This window comes from Vanrija pseudolonga, chromosome 6 (assembly GCF_020906515.1).
Source record: "Vanrija pseudolonga chromosome 6, complete sequence".
NCBI lineage: Eukaryota > Fungi > Basidiomycota > Tremellomycetes > Trichosporonales > Trichosporonaceae > Vanrija > Vanrija pseudolonga.
In genome coordinates, this window is record NC_085854.1 from 1,239,181 (window position 1) to 1,264,465 (window position 25,285).

General features: G+C 62.5%; 9 protein-coding genes across 9 annotated transcripts; 6 read left to right on the top strand and 3 right to left on the bottom strand.

Moving 5' to 3' along the window:
- Positions 1 to 1,753: 1,753 nt before the first annotated feature.
- LOC62_06G008254 (uncharacterized protein) lies at positions 1,754 to 3,171 on the top strand (the record flags this gene model as incomplete). Its single annotated transcript, XM_062774783.1, has 2 exons — positions 1,754 to 1,804; positions 1,924 to 3,171. 2 exons carry the CDS (start codon positions 1,754 to 1,756, stop codon positions 3,169 to 3,171), a joined length of 1,299 nt encoding a protein of 432 aa, XP_062630767.1.
- Positions 3,172 to 3,290: 119 nt separating this feature from the next.
- On the top strand, positions 3,291 to 3,791 carry LOC62_06G008255 (uncharacterized protein; the record flags this gene model as incomplete). Its single annotated transcript, XM_062774784.1, has 2 exons — positions 3,291 to 3,325; positions 3,373 to 3,791. The coding sequence occupies exons 1-2, from the start codon at positions 3,298 to 3,300 to the stop codon at positions 3,789 to 3,791; spliced, it is 447 nt and encodes a 148-aa protein (XP_062630768.1). The 5' UTR covers positions 3,291 to 3,297.
- Positions 3,792 to 3,939: 148 nt separating this feature from the next.
- On the bottom strand, positions 3,940 to 8,276 carry SEC31 (Protein transport protein SEC31; the record flags this gene model as incomplete). The annotated part of the gene is made up of 4 exons (XM_062774785.1): positions 7,990 to 8,276; positions 7,715 to 7,943; positions 7,173 to 7,679; positions 3,940 to 7,134 (listed from the first exon to the last, which is right to left on the bottom strand). The coding sequence occupies exons 1-4, from the start codon at positions 8,229 to 8,231 to the stop codon at positions 3,940 to 3,942; spliced, it is 4,173 nt and encodes a 1,390-aa protein (XP_062630769.1). The 5' UTR covers positions 8,232 to 8,276.
- Positions 8,277 to 8,594: 318 nt separating this feature from the next.
- On the top strand, positions 8,595 to 10,195 carry SPAC2E1P5.05 (putative WD repeat-containing protein). Its single transcript, XM_062774786.1, has 2 exons — positions 8,595 to 8,929; positions 8,968 to 10,195. Exons 1-2 carry the CDS (start codon positions 8,632 to 8,634, stop codon positions 10,125 to 10,127), a joined length of 1,458 nt encoding a protein of 485 aa, XP_062630770.1. The 5' UTR covers positions 8,595 to 8,631; the 3' UTR covers positions 10,128 to 10,195.
- Positions 10,172 to 16,374, bottom strand: sepA (Cytokinesis protein sepA). Its single transcript, XM_062774787.1, has 5 exons — positions 14,938 to 16,374; positions 14,735 to 14,882; positions 14,352 to 14,696; positions 11,793 to 14,303; positions 10,172 to 11,754 (listed from the first exon to the last, which is right to left on the bottom strand). The coding sequence occupies exons 1-5, from the start codon at positions 15,996 to 15,998 to the stop codon at positions 10,249 to 10,251; spliced, it is 5,571 nt and encodes a 1,856-aa protein (XP_062630771.1). The 5' UTR covers positions 15,999 to 16,374; the 3' UTR covers positions 10,172 to 10,248.
- A 394-nt stretch (positions 16,375 to 16,768) lies between these two features.
- Positions 16,769 to 17,659, top strand: Bm1_04115 (Short coiled-coil). Its single transcript, XM_062774788.1, has 3 exons — positions 16,769 to 16,814; positions 16,872 to 17,270; positions 17,376 to 17,659. Exons 2-3 carry the CDS (start codon positions 17,011 to 17,013, stop codon positions 17,413 to 17,415), a joined length of 300 nt encoding a protein of 99 aa, XP_062630772.1. The 5' UTR covers positions 16,769 to 16,814; positions 16,872 to 17,010; the 3' UTR covers positions 17,416 to 17,659.
- A 306-nt stretch (positions 17,660 to 17,965) lies between these two features.
- Positions 17,966 to 18,773, top strand: Trs20 (putative trafficking protein particle complex subunit 2; the record flags this gene model as incomplete). Its single annotated transcript, XM_062774789.1, has 4 exons — positions 17,966 to 18,273; positions 18,327 to 18,388; positions 18,424 to 18,506; positions 18,681 to 18,773. 4 exons carry the CDS (start codon positions 17,966 to 17,968, stop codon positions 18,771 to 18,773), a joined length of 546 nt encoding a protein of 181 aa, XP_062630773.1.
- A 75-nt stretch (positions 18,774 to 18,848) lies between these two features.
- vma16 (putative V-type proton ATPase proteolipid subunit) lies at positions 18,849 to 20,100 on the bottom strand. Its single transcript, XM_062774790.1, has 8 exons — positions 19,881 to 20,100; positions 19,698 to 19,809; positions 19,581 to 19,658; positions 19,418 to 19,533; positions 19,240 to 19,379; positions 19,141 to 19,191; positions 18,954 to 19,095; positions 18,849 to 18,906 (listed from the first exon to the last, which is right to left on the bottom strand). The coding sequence occupies exons 1-7, from the start codon at positions 19,957 to 19,959 to the stop codon at positions 19,069 to 19,071; spliced, it is 603 nt and encodes a 200-aa protein (XP_062630774.1). The 5' UTR covers positions 19,960 to 20,100; the 3' UTR covers positions 18,849 to 18,906; positions 18,954 to 19,068.
- A 267-nt stretch (positions 20,101 to 20,367) lies between these two features.
- On the top strand, positions 20,368 to 22,712 carry hba1 (Brefeldin A resistance protein). The gene is made up of 7 exons (XM_062774791.1): positions 20,368 to 20,669; positions 20,735 to 20,772; positions 20,839 to 21,315; positions 21,363 to 21,873; positions 21,925 to 22,074; positions 22,113 to 22,246; positions 22,307 to 22,712. Exons 1-7 carry the CDS (start codon positions 20,585 to 20,587, stop codon positions 22,430 to 22,432), a joined length of 1,521 nt encoding a protein of 506 aa, XP_062630775.1. The 5' UTR covers positions 20,368 to 20,584; the 3' UTR covers positions 22,433 to 22,712.
- Positions 22,713 to 25,285: the final 2,573 nt, after the last annotated feature.

The following is a 25,285-nucleotide window of genomic DNA, read 5'->3' on the forward strand; positions in this document are numbered from 1 at the left end:
GGACCTGGCTCCACCTGGTGGGGCTCGGTGTGCCTTGTACGGCCTGTACGTTACCCGGCCGGAAGGGGCAAGGTTCAGGTCCTGCCGTGGGAGGTTTGTGCCGAGATGGACAGGACCAAGGCACAAACCATGGTCGACAAGTTTACCCACGGATTGCTATTTCTCCGAGCGAGACGCTTGTTTGTCCGAGGCTAGCAAGTTGGTGGGGAGAGTAAGGAGCGACCTTTACGTTTGTTCCGTTCTAGCTCTAGCCGGAGCGAGCGCGGAGCATTCTTTTTGTCTAGCCAGTACTGACGTCGTCGCGGCGGGCTTTGCTTCTGCTACGAGGTATGGAGTACGCACGCGTCACGGACGAGCAACAAAGTCTCGGTGGTATGATGAATTGTCTCGGCGTGCGGGAAGGTTTCCAGGTCCCGCCATATTCAATATCTCCACCTATGAATTGTCATGTGGTCGGAGCACCACTTGTAGCCGCGCCGGAGCGAGCAAACACCGCGGCACTGGCGCCATGTTTCGTATGCTCGCAGCAGTCGCAGCCTCAGCCGGCGGGTGAATGTCGGAGACAACAGCGCGACGAACGATGCACTGATGAAACAGTCGATGGTGCGACGTGTGGCGCTCTCACTGGTGCGACACGCCCCCCAAACCCCGACCCGAGCAGCAAATGCCCATCCATCCGGCCAGCCAGCAGCCAGCCTACTCGGACCAGCCTGCCGGATGATCCAAGAAGGACGTGGGGACTTGGGCTGGCGAGAACCAAACCAGCCATGGCAGCCAGCCACCAGCCGCCCAATGCACAAGCACCCTCAAGTGGCGAGCAACACCACTTGCAAAAGGCGACACCACATTCCAGTGTCCATGCACGGCTGCCCACTATACCATCATCCGCTGCCTTGGTTCAGGCACACTGCGTCCCGTTATGACCGCCCATTACTTTATCAGCTGGTGGGCCGCGTTTTGGACGGCATGGATTTCGGCAGAGGATCTCTGTTCATGAGTCGTTGCGTAAGGCGGCCTCGGCAGCACCGTGCTCATGCACACGCACACACACCACTCTCGTAGAGGTCAGCGGCATGCATGACCGCGCGGCTGGGACGAGTCTCGCGGTACGTTCCTCGAATCCACGGCACACGGCACATCCAACAGCCAACCCAGCGAACTGCATTGCGAGCGTTGCCCCGCAATCGTCATGTCGAGCGCCAGTGTGACAGCCTTTTCGCCCGTCCGGTGGACTCGAAAGTAATGTAACATGGACACCTGGTCGAGCTGTTTCTGGTGGCGAGCAGGGCTGGGTACAAGTTGGGAGGGCGAGTTCTTGGCTCGACAACTCAATGACCCACAGGTACATGTACTTGGATGCTGGGCACGCTGATGCAAGCTGCTGACCTGCTCGCTCTGATCTGATTGCTTTCTTTGACTCATCTCCGGCATGGACTCGGTTCGGGGTGGACGGCGACACAGCGAGGGTGCGACGACGGTGGCGAGGGTGAGGAGCAGAAGGGCAGCGAGGAGGGCGTCGACCCCAGGCTGTAGCGACATTCCAGTGGCGACCGACGGACGAACCCGGCCACCAGCACCACCAGCACCACCAGCAGCCCCAACACCACGACGCAAGACCCAGTCAGCATGCACCAAACAGCCCCAGTTCTCATCATCACAGCGTAAGGCCCAGCTCGCTTCCGCATCAACTCTAACCCCAGCGCATCTCCTCCAGCTCCCAGCACCACCGCAGCTGCCAGCATGCACGTTGAGCATGGCGTTCCAAGCGACGAGCGGGGCAGTGGACCTCCCGCCAGCCTTTTACGTGAGTTCCTCCTGGGTGTGGCACTTTCCACAAGTGGCGCCGATCCTTCGACTTTGATTGAACTCTGTTTATTTTTGTTGTTATTGTGGTTCGTGGCTCACGTACTGACGGCCCGCCAGCCCCGACAACCTATCCCCACGCTCCTCACGCTCGAGCTCGCGCGCAACTCGCACCTCGCGCACGCGCTGCGCCCGCAGCTGACGATGAGCATGGTCGGCACGCTGCGGCTCGGCGCGGCGCCGCCCCAGACCATCATCTACGTGTCCGTGTCGCTCGAGCAGGGCCTGGCGCTGTGGGCGCGCGATGCGGCGGTGGCGCACGCCGCCGAGGGCGACGCCAACGAGAGCGACCCCACCACCATGCAGCGCATGCCGGGCGGGACGTACACCCTGCCTCTGAGCGTGCAGGTGCCCGCTACGCCGCGCCTGCCGCCGAGCTTCGCCGTCCCCGGGGCGCACTTTGCCGTGTCGTACGCGCTCGAGGTCGCGCTGACTGTCGACGCTGGCGCTGCCGGCGGGCGGGTAGTCCTCGCGCACGCCGCGCGCAGCTTCGACATGCTGCCCGAGACGCTGCCGACCCCGCCGCCAGCAGAAGTGTGCCATGCGCTCTGGGTGCCCGGCGCCGTTGGTGACGGCGCAGCAGCGGCTCGGTGGCGCCTGACCCCGAGCCTGCCGACGTCGACGTACTCGCCGACGTCGAGCATTCCGCTTCAGCTACGCATCGAGCCGCCACCAGAAGGGAGCGCACGGCGCGCGCTCGTCCGCGTGTCGCTCGTGCGGCGTGAACGCTCCGACGCGCAGCGCGCCACGATCGACGTGTCCTCCGCGTGGGGGTGGGTCCGCCCAGCAGCCGGCACGGCGACGACCGTGCGCTACGCTCTGCCGATCATGACGGCCGCGACGTGGGCGCACGGGTTCAGCACGGTGCTGAATGTCGACGCGGCGCACGGGTCAGGGGGGGGCATGACGGTCATCGTGTCGTCGACGTTCCACCTGCTCGTGCAGGCCGTGTTTCTGGCCGACGACGAGGCTCTGGGCGCCTGGTTCGAGGAACTGGGCGAGCAGCCTTTCGAATCAGGCCAGTTCTCGCGGGCGCGGGCCGGCGCAGCGGACGACAAGGCGGCATGGGACGCCCTCGTAGCGCGCCACTCCGCGGCCCAACGTACCCTCTCCTTGCCCGTCATCCTCGGGTCAGTCTCAGAGCCCCGTGGCGCCCTGCACGCGTACCACTGGTCCGACCTCCTCCTCGGCGCAGACGGCTCCGCGGGCCGCATGGTCGAGGGCGAGGCCTTCAGCTCCGAGGACGGGTGGATGTGCGCGCCGCCTACATACTCGCAGGCATTGGACGACATCCCCTATGTGTATTAAATAGTAGATGAGAGGACGTTGTTGCATGGTCGCGCGTCGGTGTCTCACTCGAAGTCGCCACTCACTACATCTAAACGACGTCACACATCATTCACTTTACTTCTCCCCTCACCGACTCAACCACCCATGGGCTCGTCGATCTTAATCATGGGCCGTGAGTACCACCTCTGGAAGGCAAGTGCCTGCGGCTGACCACCACAGCCTCGCTCTACGCCCTCTCGAGCGCCTGCTCCCAATACACACACCCTCGTCGTGCTCATCAACACCCCCACCCTCCTGGCCCGCCGCACACGCTCGCCGAGGACCTTGCGGCCGTGATCCGCCACCACCACCCGCACCTCGCGCCCGACGACGTCGCCATGCTCGTGGACATGGTGCAGGCGCTCGTCGAACTTGGACAACGCGACCGCGCCCAGCTGGTCCGCGTGCTCGGTCTTCTCCAACAGTTCGTCGCCGAGTTCGAGCGCGGTGACAACGAGCGCAGGGCCGCCGTCCTCCGCGAGCTCGCCGGAGGCTTTATGCCCCACGACGTGCGTACCGCCGCCGAGGCCGTTCTCGACGACTCTGAGGACGGTCCCCAGGTGGCGGACGCGTCGCACCAGCAGCAGCAGCAGCAGTGAGGGTGAGGGTGAGGGTGTTGGCAACGGTGCGCAAGCACGAACGAGCAGAGTAGATAGCAACAAGTGATGCAACTTCATCGCCAGATGCCGACACTTCATTTCATTTCGTCACTCTCCATGAACAACTACCTATTTTGTGCAATGAAGCTTAGATACCCAAGCGGATAAGCTGCTTGACTCCAGGCGCCCAGTGGCTCGTATCCGTAGTAGCCGTAGTCAACAGGTCAACGTGAACTGCGAGCGCAGCATTCGGGTCGCGAGCACCAATGAACTGGACAATCTGGTTGAGCTTGCCAATCGTTTCTGGTCCGAGCGCGTCGTTGTTGAGCTCGTCAAAGAGAATGTTGAGGCGGCGGTCAGTGTCGCCCACAATCTTCTTCACGTGGGGAGGAAGGTCCGCCTGCTTGACCCGGTTCAACTCGCCCGACAAGGCCTCGTACACCGGGCGCGACTGCGCAGGGATGTGGGACCGGTCACCGGCAGGATGCCTGGGCTGAGCGGGAGGAGATGGGGCAGCGGCTGGGGGCGGGGTCGCAGCGTGGGGAGGGCGGGGGCCGGCACGTCCAGGAGGAGGCGGGCCGCCCAACCTCGCGCCGGGGGGCGGAGGAGGAGGGCTTACGGCGCCGCCAAACGAGTTGGGAGGCTGGCGTCCACCGGGACCCAATGGCGAGAGCGCGCGGGGGGGAGGGCCACCGACGACACCAGGGGGAGGAGGGCCGGCCCTCACTGTTCCACGAGGGGGCGGGGGTCGCGCCGCGGCAGGGGGTGGGGCGAAGCGCGGGGGAGACTGCGGGGCGGCGACCGCAGGTGGCTGCGAGAGGAATGGCTGCTGGATAGCAGCAGGCGGAGGCGGCGGTGGCGGCGAGGCAGGGGAGCTGCGGGATGCCGGGCGAGGTCCCCCCTTGGGAGGGGGAGGAACGACACCAGGCGGCCCTCGACCAGGTGGGGGAGGAAGCGTGTTGCTGGTGTTGCCCTGAGGAGGTCCGTATGGCGAGGGAGCCTGCTCCGCCATGGGGAACGGCGAGGTGATCGCCGCAGGCTTGGGCGTTTCCCTTGCAGCGCTGGCGGGGCGCTTGGGAGGGGCAAGCGAAGGAGCGTCGTTCCAGCCTGACAGATCACGGCGCTGAGCGGCCGGCAGCAAGGGCTCGCCAGTCTCCGGGTTCACCGCCCGAGGGGGAGGAGGAGGAATGGTCGCCGCTCCGGGGCCATAGGATGACGTGGGGTAGTTGAACTGCCCCTGGGGCTCAGGCGGCCCATAGCCGTTGGAGTTAAACGTCTGCGGCGCGTAGCCGGTAGGGTTGTAAGGCGAGGGCTGCTGAGTCGGCTGAGGAGGTCCGTAGGGGTTTGTGCTGGTGGGGGCAGGAGCGTACGGGCCCGTCGCCGCTGCCGTCGGGGCGTATGGGCCTGAGGCCGCAGGAGGAGCCCTGGCAGCGGGGTAGGGGTTGGACGGCGCCGGCTGGTATGGAGCTGGAGCAGCTGGCTGGAATGAAGTGGGGGCCGGAGCATAGTTGTTGTACGAGTTGACGGCTGGGTACTTCTGGGCCGACGGGCCACCGGCAGACTTGGTGCTGACGAAGCTCTTGGACGACTGGCCTGGCTTCTGCTCCGAGACCCCTGCGGCAACAAAGACGCGCTCCCTTGCCTTGTCGAGAGCAAGACCGCCGGTGCCAACGTAGTCCTTGGGGGTCTGCTGCACGTACTTGGCCGCGATATCGACGAGGCCCTGGGTGGCAAGGAGGTCGGCGTACTCGTAGAATCTGTCGTAGAGACCGGACAGGGCGTACGTGCGAGCGCCAGCTTCGGTGGTAGACGATGAGTTCGAGAGATCCTTGTCAACGTAGCCAGTCGCCGCCTTGAACACGGCAACCTTCTCGATGAAGGTCTGGAGCGCATTGGCATGGGCCGAGTAACGAGGGGCATCAGTGGCAGCGGCCTCCTCCTCGGACATCTCGTCGATCCAGATGGAAACGACGTGCTCGAGGTTGCGAGCAGCGAGGTAGCAGAGGGTGGCGTCCTGACGCGCAGTCTTGGCAGCCTCCTTGTTCTCGGGGCTGTCCGACGCGGCGAGGAGCTGCCACTTGAACTGCAGGCGGCGGCCGAGCTGGTCGGCCAGGTTGGCAAAGTCGGCCTCCTTGGCAAAAGTGCACAGAACGACAAAGACGACGCGCCACTCGCCGAGATCGGCGTTCTGCACAATGTCGACAAGGTCCTCGGTGACGATGGACTGGAACACGCGCAGGAAGGGGTGCGCCATGGTGCGGCGGGCAAAGTAAGCCTTCTGGGTCTGCTGCAGCAGCTCGGGGCCGCCACGAACAGCAAGAAGGAGGGCGTCGGCAAAGCGCTCCGACGCCATGCAGAGGTCAACAGCCGAGGAGAAGTCACCAAGGACCAGGGCCTGGGTAATGAGCTTGTCGACATCCGACTCGCCAGGAGGGTAGATGTGGAAGGTGTTGTCCTTGCCAATGTTCTCGGAGCGAACCGACGAGGGGCCAGAGCCGACAGTGGCCGCCACCGACGAGTCGGGAGGCGCGTTCAGGTGGGGGACGATGTTGTCCAGCGCAGGGTTGCGGAGGGTGCCGCCCTGAGCGATGGACGAGAAAAAGTCGGGTTCGTCACCAGTAGCGACAGGGGTGCCGGGGCCGCTGCTGCTAAACAGGTTGGCGGCTGCGCTCGAAGAGGTGGGGGTCGTCTCCTTCTCCTCCTCGTCCTCAGCCTTCACCTCGGGCACCTTAGGGAGCTCAGAGGGCGACTCCTTGGGAGGCGCGAGCTTCTTGACGGCCTCGGCAACCTTGGTAGCAACCTCCTCCTTGGAGAAGCCGAGGAGCGTGATGAGGTCCTCGCGCGAGTTGGTGCGGAAGAGAGTCTGCAGCGCCTTCCAGGCGGCGTCCTCCGACTTGTTGCTGGCAAACTCGGCCAGCTTCTCCTTGTCACCAGCGGTCTCATCGAGCGACTTGGCGCGCTCGATGATCGAGTCCTCGGTGATGATCTGGCGGAGGTGGACCACACCGCTCTGGTGCTTGCCGGCGGCGTCGGGGAGGTTGGAGACGCTGGCGAGGAGACCACCGTAGCCAAAGGTGGCCGATACGGGACGGCGCATCCACTTTGGCGCCTGCGTCAACGACTGGACGTTGGCGCGGTCGTCGCTCGCGCTCGTCTGACCGAGGGAGCTGAAGATGTCCTCGGCGGTGGCCGTGTCGGGGAGGGCGGGGGCGGCGGGCTCCTCGTCGCGCGTAGCCTGGAGAGAGTGGATGCCGATGTGGCCATCGAACGACGCCGTGGCGAGGATGTTGGGGTTGCTGGGGCACCACGAAGTCTGGAAAGGCCAGTCACTGGTGGTGGGAAGCTGAACGAGTTAGTAGAAGTCTTCTTGCTTGCACGTACCTCGCCAACAATGTCGCCAGTCTGGGGGTTCCAGAGAAGCGTGCGGTTGTCCTTGGCGCTCGAGACGAGGAGGTCGGGGTCCTGCTTGCACCACGACACCGAAAGCACGCCCTTGGTGTGGCCCGACAGGATGCGCTCGGGGGCGCGCGTGTTGCGGAGATCCCAGAGCATGATGATGGGCGACTCGTCGTCTTCCGAGGCAGTAATGAGACGAGTGCCCTGCTCAGGGTGCCAGCAGACATCGCTCATGCCACGGCGCTTGCCGATCTGCTGTCCAGCAAAACGACCCGAGACGTCGCCCTTGGCGGCACCGCCGCCGTACTGGAGGCTGACGACCTCCTTGCCGGCCTTGAGATCCCAGACCGAGGTGTATCCCGACGAGGACGACGCGGCAAACACACGCGACACGGTCGTGTTCCACTGGAGGGCAGTGATCTCGTTGAGCTTGGTCGAGAGCTGTCCAGGAGGGATGGGCTTGGAGGGGTTATTCAAGTCGGTGATGAAGAGCTGGCGTCAGTGTGAGTGCGACGAGGCGGCCTCACCTCGGCGTTGATGGCGCCCGAGAGCAAGAGGTTCTTCTGGATCGGGTTGAAGTCGAGGCCGCGGACCGGACCAGTGTGGAGCTGGTCGTTCTTGAAGATCTGGGCATCTCCGCCGTCGAGCAGCTTGGTGGGGTCGTAGAGGTAGAGCTCGCCCGTCTCCATACCGGCAGCGATGACGCCGCGTCCCGAGGCGGTCGCGCCGGGCTGAGACCAGGCAAGGCGGTTGAACCTGGCATTGTTAGTGCACGCGACAAGGCGGACATGGCGGCGCTCACCTGCTCGACACGGTGACGCTGCCCTCGGGCTTGTTCTGGCCCTTTGCGCCGAGACGGTAGCCCTGGGGCGAGTCATCCTTCTCGGATTCGAAGAGCTTGGGTGCCCAGATCTCGAGCTGCGAGTCGTTGCTGAAGCTCTCGTCGAGGGCGCCGGCGACGGCGCCGGTGACGATGAGCGGCACCGACGACGGCGAAGGGTCCCACGCGAACGTCGCTGTGCGCGAGATGTCCTTGAGCTTCATGCTGCCGGACGGGGTGTGGGGAGTTGTGTGTAAAGGAGTGGGAGGACGTGGATGATGATGGAGATGGAGGGGGTGCACAGATGGGCCAGCCTGTAGGGTCGCGGCGCGGTGGTGGTAGTGGTGCATGCTGTCACCAGTGAGCAGCCAGCCAGCCAGCCAGCAGCCAGCGTGCATCGTGGCATGGCGTGCGTGGCACAAGAAGCGCGTCACTGGTTGGAGGCGGCATAGATAGGGATGCCTAGGAGTGGCGCGCCTAGTTTCTCTTGACATCAGGCCCACTAACCACGTGCCAACCATCCTCTTTCGTGCCTTAAGATTCAAAAGTTCAAACGACCATCATCGCCGCCGACAACAGCCAACGAGCTCATCTTGCATCACCCCCACCCACCACCACGACACCATGCCGGACGCCTTCTTCCAGTCACAAAAGAAGCGCAAGCGGCCCAACCGTGCGGGCGGGTCGTCCTCGCGCCCGGCGCCGCGCAAGCCCAGGGCAGCGGCGCGGGACGAGGAGCTCGCGTCCGACGACGAGGCCGGCGCGGCCAACATCGAGATCGACGACATGGACTTTACGGCCGGCAGGCGGCCGGCGGCGCTCGACGACGATGAGTTTGTCGACACGAACGAGACGGCGGCGGAGAAGCGTGTGCGGCTGGCAAGGGGATACCTTGACAAGGTCCGCCAGGACATTGAGGAGGGTGGGTGTCGCCTGAATTGGGCTGGGCTGACGATGCAGAACACGCAGAGGACGATTTCGACGCAGCCGAGATCGACAAGGAGCTGATTGCGTCGCGTCTGCGCCAGGAGGTCGACGAGGCCGAGGGCCGGATCCACCGCTTTGTGTCGTCGGCAGAGGTGACGGCGTCGCGCTTCGCGTCGACGCAGCACGTGCCGACCGGTGTGGCGATGACGGCGACTGGGCAGGTGTACGTGTCGACCAAGAACGGGAGCGTGCTGCGCTTCGACCGCGCGACGCTTAAGAGCCCCAGCCGGCTGCCGGGCGGGGAGCACAAGGGCGCCATCTACGCCGTCGCCGCGAGCGAGGACGGCAAGTGGGTCGTGACGGGCGGGGCGGACAAGCTCGTCGGCGTGTGGCGCGACGGCGAGTGGGTGACCGGCATGCGGGGGCACAAGGACGCCGTGTCGTCTGTCGTGTTCCCGCCGCTCGCGAACCAGTCGGCACACGTGCTGTCGGCGAGTTTGGGCCGGCACCTGGCGCTGCACTCGCTGTCCACGCTCTCGGCGCTCGACACGTTCTTCGGCCACCAGGACGCCGTGCCGTCCGTGTCGGCACTCAAGCCCACCGCGGCCGTCACGGCCGGCGGGCGCGACCGCACCTGCCGCTGGTGGAAGGTCGAGGAGGAGGTGCAGCTCGTGCTCCGGTCGGGCGGCAAGACGCGGGACGGCGAGCGCGAGTACGTGGAGGGCAGCGTGGATGTTGTGTGCGCGCTCGACGACTCGCACTTTGTTTCTGGCGGCGACACCGGCACGATCTGTCTCTGGAGCACAGGCAAGAAGAAACCCATCTACTCCAAGGTGCTCGCACACGGCACCGATACCGACGGCCACAACAGCCTCGTCGAGTCGACGAAGGAGCCCGCACCCCGCTGGATCACGGCGTTGGCCGCCCTGCGCGGCACAAATCTCTTCGCGTCCGGCTCGTGGGACGGCCACGTCCGCTTGTGGGCCATGGACGCCGAGCTGCGGACGTTCAAGCCCGCCGGCGAGTTTGAGCTCGGCGGCTTTGTGAATGCGCTCCAGATCCTCCAGCTCGACGACACCATTGTCCTCACCGCCGCTGTCGGCCGCGAGCCACGACTCGGCCGCTGGATCTCGCTCAAGAAGGCCCGCAACGGCCTCTTTGTCGCCAGTCTCGACATCAAGTCGGACGTGTAAACTACCCACTTCACCACCCCCCAATGTAATATGTCATCCAGTATCCATGCATACGGCGTTCCTGGCAATGTGGTTAGAGGTGCTATAAACAAGATGCAGGGTATGGGCATGTGGCTTCATATTAATGCTCATCATGGTGGGGTTGGAAGACAATCGTGGTGTCGTGCTCGCCGGCATCGTCGTCGTCTTCGTGGTGGTACTCGGAGCCGGCCGAGAGCTCGGAAATGGCTTCGAGGTGGGATTGGAGGTCGGCCTCCAAGTCGTCGTCAGTCTCCTCGGCGTGGTGGGACGACTTGGAGGGAGAGTACGGCGAGTCGTCGGCAATGTCGCTGAACGTGCCGTCCCTGCCATCCGCAGGGCTGCTTTCTTCCGGCGACAAGTGGAAGTAGTCGGGCGTGCCGCTGTGGGGACGGGTCGACGCACCGTCGTGCGGCTCGTCGTTGAAGTCGCCGCCCAAGATGGATGGGATCGACTCGGGGCTCTTGAAGCCGCTGGGCATGGGGCTCGGAGTCACAGGTAAAGAAATGTCGTCGGCTCCTTCCGGGCTCTTGGCGCCGTTGGGCGCCGGACTCTCGAAGATGTTCATCATCATCTTCTGGGCTAAGGAGCCAAAGTCGACATCCTGCGAACCCATGTTCGGCAGCATAAAGTCGCTGAAGTCGGTGTTGGCAGGCAGGGGAGAGGGAGGAGGAGCTGGCTGGCGACGCTCGCGCTTGATGCGTGGCGTACCCTCCAGCTTGAGGCGTTGCAGCCGTGCTTCGATGAGGTTGTTCTCCGAAGAAGTAGAGGCGCCAGTCGGCTGCGGCGTGAGGGCCGCTCGGGCAGCGGCACGACGCTCGCGCAAAGCGACCTCCTCCTGGCGGGCACGGTTTGCCTGCCGACAGAACTTGTAGGAGGAGGTAAAGGTCCGGAAGATGCCAAAGAACTCTTGGCTCTGCAGTCGCCTTCCGTGCTCTTCTCCTTCGCCATAGTACGTCTCAACGTCGCGCAGGCCCTTCTCCGCGTTGATAATGCCATCGCGGAGCGTCTGCATGTCGTCCTCGGCGGCAGCGGAGAAGCGGAACATCTTCCGGGTGTAGCCATCCTTGTCGGTCTCGAAATTGGACTCGAGCGACTGGCGAATGCTGCGGATCTCGTCCAGCATCTGCTTGGATGTCGCCTGCATGTCGGAGAAGTTGACTCGGCTGGCATCAGACGGCTTCTCAAGCTCCTGGAGGAAGCCTTCGAGCTCTGGGAAGTGCGTAGACACTGTTCGCTCCAGGAAGTGCAAGAGGTTCTGTCCATTCGACGATTTCGTGTCGACCAGCTTGTTGATCGAACCAATCTTGAATCCATAGGCGCCACCGGCAAAGTTGGTTCCATTGAGGTAGTTGCCCATGGTAAGAATGACGTTCATGAGCTGCTGGAACTTCCTGGCGCCGCGCAGATCCTGACAAGCGACAATAAGGAGGTCGAGACTCTGTTGCAGAAGCTCGACGTTCTGGGCGAACCGCACCTGGAACAGCATACCCTTGACACGATCGGCGAGGTGAGGCACCTGAATAAGGCGAACCATGAGGCGATCGGCAGGGTGCAGCAGTTCCAACTCTGCCTCAGAATCGGCCGAGTGTGTGAGGAGCTTGCCTCGCTGGAGATGTAAGCATAATCCAATACTAAGGTTCTTACGTCGTCATCGTTCGGAAGCACACCGCGCAGCTCGTGGAGGAACGTCTCCGAGCAGAGGTCCTTGTTGAAGTTGGCAATGGCGTCGCTGAGCTTCTCGGGCGGCATGAAGCTCTTGGCCGTCGAACCGGCCATCAAGATTTCGATGCGCTTTCTGTGCTCAGGCGCAAGCACACTGAGAAGCTCCGTCTCCTTCTTCTTCTTGACGGCATCGTAGATGATTTCCCTTGCCTTGAACTCGTCCTCGATCTCCGACCAGAGGTTGGCAGCCTTCATGCGCTGGACAAGTTCCTCCTCGGCGACGGGCGCCTCGGGCTCCGACCAGACAGTCCGCTGGAGCTGAGCCTTGGAGACCTTGTCCCACTGAAGTTGCTTCATCTTCTTGGAGGCCACCATGGCGACGTTCTTGCGCGAGTCATTGACACCGTGGAACAGCGAGCCGATAGGCGCGTTCGGCGCGCGCGACACGGCGGCGCTGCCGAAGGGCCCACGAGGTGGTGGAGGCGCGTCCGGAGTGCGCGGTGGGGGCGTGCCAGCCTTGTTGAGCTTGGCACCCGCTCTGATACCCGCAAGTAACCCGGCCATGCCTGCAGGGGCACCTTGGGGCAAGCCAGCACCAGGCGGAGGAGGAGGTGGTGGTGGTGGGGGCGGTGGGGGAGGACCTCCTTCCGCTGAAGGGAGCTTTGCCGATCGAATGCCAGCCAGTAACCCTGCCGGCAATCCAGGTGGTCCAGGTGGAGGTGGTGGCGGAGGTGGCGGCGGAGGAGGAGGAGGTGGAGGTGGTGGCGGAGGTGGCGGTGGGGCGGCAGTGCCAGGGGCAGCTGAGGCAACGCCGTTAGCGCCGGTAGAGCCAGGCGCACCAGACACACCAGATACTCCAGCTGCCTCCTGAGCTTCAGCCTCGGCGGCCTTGATCTCGTCATCCTCGTCAAGAGTAGGAAGGGCAGGAGCAGCAGCAGGAAGGTAGTCGTCCGGCTCGTTGGAGCCGGCGCGTATTGTCCTGGCTCGGCTGAGTACCTGGGCTGAGAAGCTATCCCTGGCAGACAAGGATCGGCTGGCTGGGTCGACACCTCCACCACTAATGTAGGCGAGGTCAGACAGCGCGTCGTGGTCCTCGCCAAGGTTGACAATGGCTGGCGCAGATGAACTGCGAGCAATTGCACGATAACGCAGCTCCTCCAAGAACTTGTGCTGCTGCTCGACGCCAGAGCTTGTTGGGCTCCTCGGCGAGCTGCGTAAGATGGACTTCTCCTGGATCGGAGGAGCATTCGGAGCGTGGCGCCGCTCGTGTCTCGTGCTTCGCGACGATGACCCAGCAGGGAAGCGAACAGGCGACTGTGTTTGGTCAACCAATGCCCAGTGCAACAATGGACTCACGACTTTGTCTGCTCCCTGAGCCAACGAGTTCTCAATGTGAGCGCGAACATGGTCCTCCTCGGCATCCAGGAACTGCGAGCCGGACACTCGGCTTCGCTCAGCCAAGGGTGACTTTGCGGCGGTGGTAGTCTTCTTGGCCTTCGGGGTGCGAACGCGGGGACCCTTGGCAGCCTGGTCGGCTTCCACATCCTCGGCCTCGGCCTCGGCCTCGTCTTCATCCTCGCTGACATCCTCGGCCGTCTTGCCCAACCGTCTGCGGCCCTCCAGCCGTTGGATCGTCTTCTTCCTCTCCCACTTCTCTCGCAAGTCGTGGATGAGCTTTCGTCGATCGATAGGACCGTTGGTCATGGCCTGGACTTCCTCCAGATGGTTGGTTTCGCGGAGCATGTTGAACAGCTCTTGGATGTAGAGCTCCAAGTCTGCGATACGCTGCTCGTAATCCCGCTTCTGGCCTTCCATCTGATCCTGGATGTTGTCACGAGAGTCTCGAGCGGCCTTGAGCTTCTCCTTGAGGTCCGTGATCTCGGCCCTCAATGTCGATACGAGATCGTGGCTGCCGGTCGCCATTTCCTCTAACAGGTCGACCTTTTCGCGTTCGCTGGCGGCCAGACGAGCCTTTAAGCCCTTCAACTCTTGAAGTGCCTCGTCCATACGCTGCTGCTCGACAAACTTGCCCATGACCTGCTGCACCGAGATACCAAAGGCTCTTGAGAAGTCCTTGTTTAAGTCGGGGGAGTCGTTCATGACGATGCTTTGGATCAATTGGTCGATGAGCTGGAAGTAGCGTACCCGCTCCTCGCCCTCCTCCTTGATGAGAAGGAGGTGCCGGAACGTGTTGAGGAGGTATGCGCTTGACTTTGTCCCCTTGGTCATGTCGAAGAGCGCGCGGAGGACGTCTTCGGGCGACTTCATGGACTGGAGAGTCTGTCGGTTCTGCTCCTGGGCAAGATCTCTGCGATCTGCTTCTTCCTCTTCCTCGTACTGCTGGATCAGCTTGGTGGTCGAATGTTCGTTCCAAGTCTTGATCTTGGCGAAGACGCCTTGCAAGTTTGCGAGGTCGAGCTGGCCGCGGATAGAGATACGGGCGCGAAGATCGTTGGCTGATGTGAGAGCGTGCGCAAAGTGGATCATTGTCATCTGCAGGGGTCAGCCGTGTCATCCAGCACTGTGGGTGGGTGGACTGACGGTGTAGTCCAGTAGTTGGTTCGACTCGACGCCAGTCGACGTCGCGCCGACTTGGGAGCCCATCCTTCCTCGACTGCTGACGACCTCCTCGGTCTGTCGGAGCCAGCGCTCGAATCGCGAGACCTTGTTGGTGACTCCGACTTGGGCGTTGTGGTTGGCCTCGAGCTGTTCGAATGCGCGCAGGACGATCTGCAGGCCCAGTCTGTCCGCGGAGTGCTGTTCCCACAAGGCGAAGAAGAGCAGGATCTCTGCAGACACTTTGCGGCAGGGGGGGTGGGCTGAGAGTAGAGAGTTTGCAATGGCGTAGATGACTTGAGGTTGTTTAATAGCATCGTTTGCACCGATCTGACCATCAGTGGGAAGAATCTCGAAGGGGTACACACCTTTGTGCTGAGTGATCGTTTCAAACACTTGAGCAGCTCAAGCTCGGTTTCGACCTCCAGACCACCTTTGCCCCGCCGATGCGACAGCGTATTGAGATAGTTTGCCAGAACCACCTGACCCTTGAGGTCCATGAACTCTTGGATCCAGCTGTGTCGTAGTCAGCGCGCGAGCACAGCCAGCAGTCAGTCGCCACTCTACTCACTCGAGCGGGAACGTCCGCAGCGAGACGTTCAACGTCGTCAGGTGTTGCTGGGTCAACTTGTCGTCTAACACCTTGCGAATGATGTACTCGGGGCTGTCACGCGGGATAGCGGCGGCCGAGCGCCGTCCACGGCCCATCTTGACAGCCTCCTCTTCCTTGGCCTTGTGCCTCCGTGCCGTGTCCCAACGTGACCTTGCGTCTGCTTCGACCATCTGGAACTTGGTGTCGACAGATAGGGTTGAGGTGGTCCGAGCCACTGCCGAAGAGGACACCCCACTCATGGTGGAAAAGCCCGAGTGTCGCGACGAGATGGAGGGGACGACATTGCTTGACTGGTCGAGGTCGCGGTTCTCGACGAGCACCTGGAACATCCTCTCGATCTCATTGTCAGAAGGACGCGGAAAGGCAAACTCTTCGTGCCCCCGCCCCGAGGTCGAGGCGATTGACGACGCGTAGTTGGGCATTTGGGGTGCTGGACGGCCGGGTATGGAGACGGGAACGTAGCTCTGTGTCGCCCTGGTCAGAGTTGGATATCGGCCTAACTCGTCGTTTGGCCGCTGCGAGACCGAACCAGAGGAGGACGCTACTGTTCTCAGCGATGCCGTATCTGAACCCCTCCTCGTTGCCAAGGTTGCCGACGATTGGCCGTAGTTGCTGTTGTAGGGGTGGGGTGAAGGGGAGCCTCCTCCAAACTCGCTTCTGATGGAGGGTGTGCCGTGTCTGCCGTTGGTGTGAGAGTCGTGACTAGAAGCGGACGATTGGGGTCGCATTTCCTCCATGAGCGCTGCACTGGGACTGATCAAACGAGCAGTGGGAACGCCATCTTCTCGGCGGCCAGATAGCGTGTAACTTAGACCTGCTGCTGGGCTCGAGGCGACAACGGGGACCGGCTTGGATGAAGGGAGTTGGTTATAGGGAACCGAGTGAGCAAGATCGCTAGCCTGGGACGATGGTGGTCGCTGGCTTGACGATGCGGACGAGGTCGAAGTTCGCGAGCCGCTTTGGCGCGACGCCGCCTTGGACGCTCTGTCCCCCTTGTGTCCCTTGAGGCCGTTGAACATGGCGGACGTGTTGGGGGGACGCAACGCCAGCGCGCGTTGGTGCGCTGTCGCTTAAGCAGGGAGTGCGCTCGTGGTGACGCCAAGGCTCCAGTGGCCGAGCTGGTCGTGAATTGTGATGGCGGTCGGCGGGTTGGCGGGCGGGCTGAGCTGTGGTCAAGGGGCGCGGGGCGGAGGCGGGTGCGTAGGGGGCGTCTGCGGCGGGCGGACGTGTCCAGGAGTTGACCGGCGGTGGCAATAGGGTGGGTGAGGAGGGGGTGGGCGCGTGTGTGTGTCGTGTCGTGTCGAAACTAGGCCAAGAATATAATGTATGCGAGAGATTAAAAGTGGTTGTGTTGTAGAGTGTGTGTAGTAGTAGACGTGTAGAAATGGAGGGAAGGAGGAAGGAGGGACGACGAGGAAGGTAGGTTGGAAACCGAGTTGCCGGAATGAGAAAGGGGTTGACTTGGGACGCGTGCTACACGACGACAGCAACGACGGCGGCGGCAGTAGCAAGCAACGACAAGACGAGATTATGGACACACAGACGCCAACTTGATACACCAGGCCTGCTCTATAGCGCCAGGGCCTGTAATGCATCAAGTGTGGCCAGCACGGCCAGGCAGGCGACATGCCGCCGCCTCGTCGTCTCTGCTCATGTCCCACACGCAAATGCACTTGGCTAGCCAAGTGCAATGCAACACGCGCTTTGGCCAGGGGTAGCCAGGTGCCCGGGCAGAGCCCATCAGGTCCCTCACACCATTACGGCGGCGTCAGACCCTCCCCGTCACACACTCTCTTTCACGCCGCGGCGGGCGGCGCTGGCGGCGACCAGGCACGGTGAGTTTGGGTCGTCACACTTATTGCCCCTAAACAGATCCTTTACAATCCAAAAAGCAAAAGCCTAGACCACGAGACACGAGCCACGACCACGACTCATTAGCCGTCCATCTGTTTCGGCAAGACAACACAAGACACTGGAACACAACACAACACGGACACTCAACTTCTCTCTCTCTCAACCTCACTCCCCACCATGCCCCTCCCAGACTACGGCAACGAAATGGCCGGCGCGTGGTCCACGCCCGCCGCGTCAGCAGCCCACCCAGCAGCAGCCGCACCAGCCGCCGCCGAGCCATCAGTCGAGAGCACGCTCGAGAAGGAACGCACAATCAAGACCATCTTCGAGCTGCGCGACGGCCTGCGCGGGCTGCTGGTCCGCATTACCGAGGTCGAGAAGGAGACGGACAAGCTGCGCAACGACAACGAGTTTCTCGGCACCTACATCGACAACCTGTGAGTAACTGTGGCCCTGGCCCTGGGCGGCATGTGGGACGGCACACGATGACGAGACGCGCGCGGGGCAGCCAACAAAAAAAAACATCCTACTGACACGCGCAGTACGCGCAACACGGTCGTCGCGGCCGGTCAGAAGCGCTAGTTGTACGCGGCCGCGGAAGAGCAAGGGCTGGAATCGCGTGGGGTGGTGTCGTCGGCGTGTCGAGCAGTGGGCTCGACCTGCCATCCACGCGAGTCGGCCATCTCGGCGCCCACCGTCATGTCCGCCGGCTTTCGTGCGCACGTGAGCGGCCAGCTGCACATTACCTAGCATACAGACACACCTCATAATCATTGTAGACGCACGGCATGGCCTCGCATTGTAACCTAATGTACTTGTTAGTGGGCGGGGTGGGCATGGAGGGAGGCCGACGACGGTCGGCGGAGGGCAGCGTTCGCGCACCATGTAGCTTTGCTCCTCTTCGTTCTTATGTGCTGAGGTGCACCGTTGCATGACAGTTTCCCCACCATTGTTCCACTCGAGCAGCGGCACATATGCATCGAGGGCCTTTGTATGTCACTCAATCTGGCCGACAAAGTGCCGGGTCAAGTGTTGCCGCGCACGCACGCCCGACCTCACCTCCACCTGACGCGTCACCAACAACATCATTTCGACGACCTCCTTCCTCGCAACCACCCACACCCCGCCCCACATGTCATTCTACCTCGCGATCGTCTCGCCGCTCGACACGCCGCTCTTCGAAGCGCAGTTCGCCTCGTCAAAGGGCGCGCCGCCGCCGTCGGCGAGCACGACGTCGTTCCCGAGCTGGAGCTCGTTCTCCAACGGCGGCGGCGAGTCCAGCGCGCCGAGCACGCCCGGCGCAGGTGGCGGCGCACCGCCCGGCACGACGCCCGGGCTGGGCGGTATAGGTGCCGGGAGCGGCGAGAAGCATATTCTCCAGATGGTGGCGCATGCCAGTCTTGATGCGGTCGAGGAGGTGTCCGAGGGGACGGCGAGCTTGTGCGTTGCGCCGTGCTGAGGTCTGGCGCGAGTAGCACGCTAACAACGTCCAGGTATCTCAAGGCCGTCGACCGGCACAACGAGTGGACCGTGTCGGCGTTCATCGCGAGCAATGGTGTGTGAGCTGGAAGGAGCAGCGCTGACGCCCAGTCAAGTTCATCCTTCTGCACGACACCAAGAACGACGACGGCATCCGGCTGTTCTTTGGCGAGGTGTGGGAGCTCTATGTCAAGGTGGGTTGGGGGAGGCGGTGGGGAGGGGAAGCAGTGGGAGGAGAGGCGGCGACGAGCAGAGTGTAGGACGTTATCGTCCTGCTGTGATAGCACCGCGTCGCTATTCCCCCCTCGGCAGCCCCTTTCTCGCCTCTCGGCGCCTCGACACCAACCACACCCACTAACACCCCCCAGGCCGCCCTCAACCCGTTCCAGACCGTCAACACGCCCATCCGCAACCCTGCGTTCGACACAAAGGTCCGCGTGAGCGCAAAGCGGTACCTGTAGGCAGAGACGGTGCGACGGGGGGGCAAGATGGCAGGCACGACGACGACACTAGATACCACGACTTGCAATGATATCATGCATGCTATTGTTCTGTTCTAAGATTGAGAAGCTAAACTCGGGCCGGGCGGCCGTTCTGAAGAGTGAGCTGGTGCAGAGGGGTTCTTCAACACCAGTACTCACCGAAGGCTGGATGAAGACGTCGTCTTCATCTTTCCGTCGTTTAGAAGGTGGTGGTGGTGGTGAGTGATGTCAAACGCCGCGGCGTCGACTGTGTGGATGCGGGGGGTGGGGGGAATTAGGCGAAGCTCTCGGCCTGTCCGGACTGCAGACGTTAGCCTGGGTGTAGCATCAACGTAGCGCTACCCACAATCAAAAGGCCGACAATGAGACCGAAGAGACCAAGGACAGAGCCGAAGATCTAAGGACGGTCAGTACCTTGCTCACGAGGCGTATCAAGCTCACGCACCTCAACGATGAGCATCTTGACGAACAGCGCGCCGTCTGCAGCATCCGCCAGGGCGGTAGAAGAGCCGGCAATGCCAACAGTCAGACCACAGAAGAGGTTGCAGAGGCCGACAGCGAGACCGCCCCAGAAGATGGCGAAGCCTGAAGCAAGTCAGTGCCATCAGTCTACCCCGACCCACCAGTGAAGTAGTTGTTGGTCGTGAAGACGTCCTGGACCTCGGCGCCGTTAGCCTTGGCCTGGAAGACGATCGCCATGATGATGCCGTAGACGGCGACGACCTCGGCGAAGATGATCCTGCGGGGTCAGCGGCTGCGGGCCAGTAGCCCACGTTCGACACGCACGAGATGAGGTTCTTGGTACGAATACGCGGAGCACGGACACCGCCACTGAGGATACTGGCGCCAGTGATGAAGATACCCCTGGGGGTTAGTATTGTCATCGACAACTTGATAACCCACCATCCAGCGCCGGCCACAGACAGGCCGATACAGAGCGCGATACCGGTCGTCGCCCACGCGAAGGGCGACACCTCCTCGAGGAACTGGGCGACGTTGAAGCGGTGTCCCTGGCCTGTAGGGTGGGGGTAGTGTCAGCGTCCAGCACCTGGATCCAGCGATAGATTGCCGCGGCGCCCAACGCACCAGTGAGCAGGAGATACAGGCCAATGACGACAACGGTCGCGACCCCCGTGCCGTAGACGCCGCCGTAGTAGTAGCCCATGATGTGTGCTTCCGAGTGACCCTTTTGCCGTATAGAGAGAGAGAGAGGAAGAGGAGGTCAGTTGGAGGCGTTGTGTATCGCCGTGTAACGTTAACGAGACGGGAGATGTGGTTTGGTGTGCGATGGGCTGCGAGGTTGGTTGCTCAGGTCGAAGGACGCGGAGTGATGAGTGGTTGCTGGCTGCTGGCTGTCGGTTGCTGCTGGCGGAGGAAGCGGAGGTTGTCGCGTCTCCGTGTGGGCTGCTCCCTTCCTCCCCCCCAAACCGCTCCTGTCGCCGCCGCCGCTGCCGCCGCCGGTTAGCCAGCCAAGTAGCGCACCCAGCACCCAGCAGCAGTCGGCCCAGTCACGCACCGCACCACCCACCCACTGTCCCGTATCTGTCCACCCACCACACCACCACCCGGCACGCACCACCCACCTGCCATCGTCGTCTCCACAACCCAACCTCCGTCGTTCAACAACAACAACCCCCACATCACTCATCACCCCACCCCACCCACCTACTTGGTGCATCCCACACTTGCATACCTACGGGTACATTCTGCAATCGCTTGCCATCCAATCGCACGCAAACAGCAAACGCACAACACCCTTCGCACCCAAACTAGAAGAACAATACAGGCTCATGTCATCCCCAGACGACAGGCCGACAACCGCCCCACCCGCAATCGACGAGGCCTCCTCAAACGGCCAACCCTCTACAGCGCGAGGTAGGTTTGCTGGCACACACTCGCATGCACAGGCGCTCGCATCATCCCGCTGACCATGCGCCCAGAGTCCATCTCTCTCAAGCGGGGCCGCGAGGGCTCGGTCGTGAGTGACGGCCAACACGCAGACAGAAGCGCGGTCCGAGCAGAGCGCGCTGACCACAAATCACAGGACCCTCAGGCAAGCGAAACTCCTACATCGTCGCATATTGCCGCTAAGAAGAACCGCCTCGAGACTGCCACCGCCGGCGCCGACATTGTCGAGACGGACGAGGATGCTTCGGCGGCTACTAGCTCTCTGAAACCTTCGGGTGGGGACGCAGGCAAGGAAGGCCACACGGTTGGAGAGGTTCGCCGCAAGGTCGAGGAGCTCAACTGGGAGGAAGGCAAGGCGCCCCGAGATGGGGCCGACAAGGCCGAGGTTGACGTCGATGCGTCCGAGGACTCGAAGGACGAGTCCAAGGCCGACTCCAAGGCGGCTTCTGACGCCGCCGACAGCGCAGACTGGGTCAAGGTCAGCAAACCCGACGAGGACGGAGAGTCGGGCGGCACGTCGGAGAGCGATTCGCCCTCGCTCAAGAGAAAGGCGGGCGACGAGCCCGACGCCAGCAGCGTCGCGTCGGACGAGAAGAAGCGCAAGTCGACCTCGGTGAGTTGCCGCTGGAGACCATCACGCGCCAGTCACTAACGCCGCAGCCTGCACCAGCGGAGCGCTCCGACAAGACTTCGCCGTCGGCGGCTGCGTCTGCGCCCTCGCCCTCTGCTCCACCAAAGAAGCCCCAAGCGACCTTTGGCGCGTTCAGCTCCAAGTCGTCGCCATTCGCTTCAGTGTCGTCGTCGTCGTCGCCTTTCGGCTCGGCTGCGGCGTCGTCGTCGCCCTTTGGCTCGGCTGCGGCGTCGTCTTCGCCTTTTGGATCTGCGGCGGCGACCTCGTCACCATTCGGAGCGGCCGCAGGCTCGTCATCTCCATTCGGCTCGGTCAAGCCCAAGTCTGCGTTCGACTCGACTGCTCCGACCGCCGCCAAGCCTGGTGGAACATCAGGCTTTGGCAACTACTCTAATGCGTTCAGCCAATTCGCCAAGAAGCCAGCCGCGACAGCAGACGCCGACAAGCCTGAGGCTTCCTCATCCAGTACCTTTGGCGACATCCTAAGGGAGAAGGGTGCGGAGGAGAAGGAGGAGAAGGTGCACTTGGACAAGCAGGAGGGTACGTGGCATGCGTTGTGTGGGTTGCGTGGCTGCTGTGCTGACAACTCAGTCTTCACTGGAGAGGAGGACGAGGAGACCGTGTTCCAGACGCGCGTCAAGCTGTTCAGCATGGAGACGGAGCAGGGTGCCTGGAGAGAGCGAGGCCTTGGAGCTCTCAAGCTCAACAAGCGGAGGGCTGACGGTGGCGGTGCCCGTCTTGGTGCGTGGCGAGTGCGTGGCGTTTTGGCTGATAATCAGTGATGCGTGCGGACGGTGTGCTACGTGTCATTCTCAACGCTTCGCTCTATGTTGGCATGACCTGCCTGGAAGACGGCAAGCATGTCAGGACCACCGTGTTCGAGGGTGGTGAGCGCAGATTCATCACCATCAGGGTACGTGATTCTTCTGCCAGCTATCTGTCTAGGGACCAGACCACTGACCACCGCGCGCAGACCGCCAACCCCAAGGTGGCTGCCGAGTTGAGCGCTGCGATCCAAGAGCACACGCCATTGGAGTCTGCGCGCTCTACCTCTGCTGCTGCGCGATCTCCGTCCGCTGGAGCCAAGGAAAGCGTCTAAGCATGTTCCTGTTCCTCGGTCATTCATCCATTCACCCTGCACCCGGTGTCGGTGCATTATCCCCATCCCGACTTACAACAGTAGGGCTGGGTGTTGTCGCTGCACATCCGTACATATCCCTCCCCCCTCCCCACTGCCTCTCTGTTCTCTCACACGTCCCACTCTCCCTGCACAGCCCCTCCGCCGCCTCTGTACGCTGGTAGTATCCCGTCGTCCGTCTTGTCCGTGCTAGAACGGGCAGGTGGGGCAACTGTAGTATGCATTGCGGGGTAATCGCGAGTCGTGTTGGCTATGGGGCTGTACAGTTGACTGATCCGCTATGGGGTCTTGGGTGGTCGTCGACTGATGCAGCCATGGGGGTCTACGGGGTGGTGTGCCGGCGGGGTGATCGACTGGTGCAGCAATGGGGATGTGGTGGTTGGACTACAGACTCGATGGACAGTTGGCCTCCTCGTCGTCCTGCGGCATCGAGACCTACGGCGTCGAGACCTGCCTGGCGATGGGTTGAAGCAAAGCCGATCTGCTGCCACATCCTCGCACCTCGGACACACAGCACGCGACACGCGCCACACAGCACACGGCACACAGCCCACGCCGCACACAGCCCACGCCGCACACAGCCCACGCCGCACGCCCCACGCCGCACAAAAAGCTCTCCCCCGCTCCCAAACCCCGGCCGCCAATCACCTTCCTCCTGTGACAGGTCCGGATCCAGCGAGCAGGCTCGAACCCCCAACCAACGTGCAGGCGTGTGGGGGTGCGACCCCGGCGGTTGAAGACCGCTACTCCACGCGCTGCTGGCTGTGCTGGCTGCGTACTCGCTGGACTTTGAAGGACAGGCTCACCGGGATGGAAGCGGAGGGCGTGTATGCTGGGGCTGGGGTGGGGTGGGAGGGTGCGATGCGCGCCGCTGCTCCCTGCTTTGCCCTCGCTGGCCTAGCTCGTCACATCACACTGGCTCGTGACCACCGGGGTCTGCCGACGTGCATTGTCGTGTCGTGCATGCGTGGTGCGTGTGGTCAGGCTAGGTGGAGGTTGTGAGTCAGTGTCATTGTCAGTTTCGAGTGGCGGGTGGCGAGTGGCGAGTGTGAGTGGCGAGTGTGGGTGGCGAGTGTGAGTGGCGAGTGTGGGTGGCGAGTGTGGGTGGCGAGTGTGGCGACCCGAGTGGTGGCGCCGGCGCCGCGTCACACGACCAACCATCGCACGGCCGCCCCCCGCACGCCGCATGCCGCCACCTCGCCCACCCGCCCGCCCGCCCACCCACCCACCCCGACAGACGAGTATGCACAGCCCCTCGCCTCGCGGCAGCGCTGTACAGACTAGTCTGCGGACGGTTGGTGATCCGAACGCAAAAAAGCCCACTTCTCGACCTACCCACGACGGGTAGGACAAGAAGTGGGCAATTTGCCAACGCCAGATGGATCTCGTAGAGGCCCAGGAGGCTGTTGTATGTGATGGACAATGGGGGAGAGGGAGGGAGGTAGGAGGAAAGGTAGAGTAGAAGAGAGACAGGTTCACAGCGATCGATCATAGTCAATGCGGGAGACATGCGTCAACAACAGTAACACCATGCCAAACAACCGAAGCTGCGCACCCTTACGATGAACCGTGACGTGTTGGCCGGGTCCTCTGTAAGGTGCGTCGTCGTCGGCGACTTGACGCGAATCTTGATGATGAAGTGCTTGAGGAAGGATGGATGGCTTGCGCCAGAGCCAAGTACGATTGGCTTTCGCCCCGTCTTCTTTCTTTCACCTGTTGTGTGTGTGTGTGTTGTGTGTTTGATTTTTTGGAAGATGAATCCCGACGCCACTACCCGGCTCGCAGGAACTCGCTCGCGCACTCGTGGCAGGGCGGCGGACCCTTCATCCGGCCTCGCAGACGCGGGACGGAGAGAGGGGTGCGCCGACCGGGGATAGCCAGTCGTTATGCTTGCGATGCAGCTAGGCGGGGGAAGGCGATTCTATTCCAACGACCCAAATAGGGCTTTTCTTTCTTTGTCCGTCCAAATAAAGAGGAAAAAACGAATGACTCAGCTCTCGGTCTTGTTGAGGTAGTCGTCACAGACAGCGACACCGACTCGATGGCTCAATGGCCCCCCGATGAAAGAATTCACTGTAAAGAAAGAAGTAGCCCGCGGTAGTAGTAAGGTCCACAAGACCTCACCTTTGAGAAAAGAGCTGGTAAGCAGTGAGGAAACATTGACCAGGGGGTCATGAGGCTCACTAGCCGGATACCGTGTGGCGCGATGCAGTGTATTATGGCTGCTTCTGTGCCGTGCGACGAGTCGCAGTGCCCATGATAGTTGTGCTTGAGGAGTGTCGAGGTAGAGAGAGAGGGGTGAAGAGTGGTTGGGGAGGTCGACCTCGGAAGATGGTCGATTTAATATGTGCAGTGGTGAGAGTGGCCACCCGGGGGGACAAGGCATATGTATGCTTGGGTGTGTGTGCGCTGTGATCCTCGCCGTCCGCTTGTTGTGTGCGTCGGTCGGTCGACTCAGCCACCCTACGCCCGCCTGGGCTGTACGCACACCGCATCCGTCAACCCACCCACTCACCAGTCTGCCCCCGCCCCATTTCCCTACTCAGGCACAGGGCGCACAGCCAGCCAATAGCGTGCAAATTTGAAGCTTGCGCCGTGATGGCCAGTTGCCGCATCGGGCAACAATGGACAAGGGCAGGGCTTGGGTCCTCCAGGGGGTTCTGGCACAACCCGGGCGCAGGCGCCGCAGGACCCCTTATTCAACCCCCCTTCCTTGGGCGCTGTGCTTGGCAGACGCAACAACATAACAACACCTCTGTTCCGGTGGCCGGTGGTCCAAGCAAGGAAGGACAGGACAGGACGCCGTCGTGACGA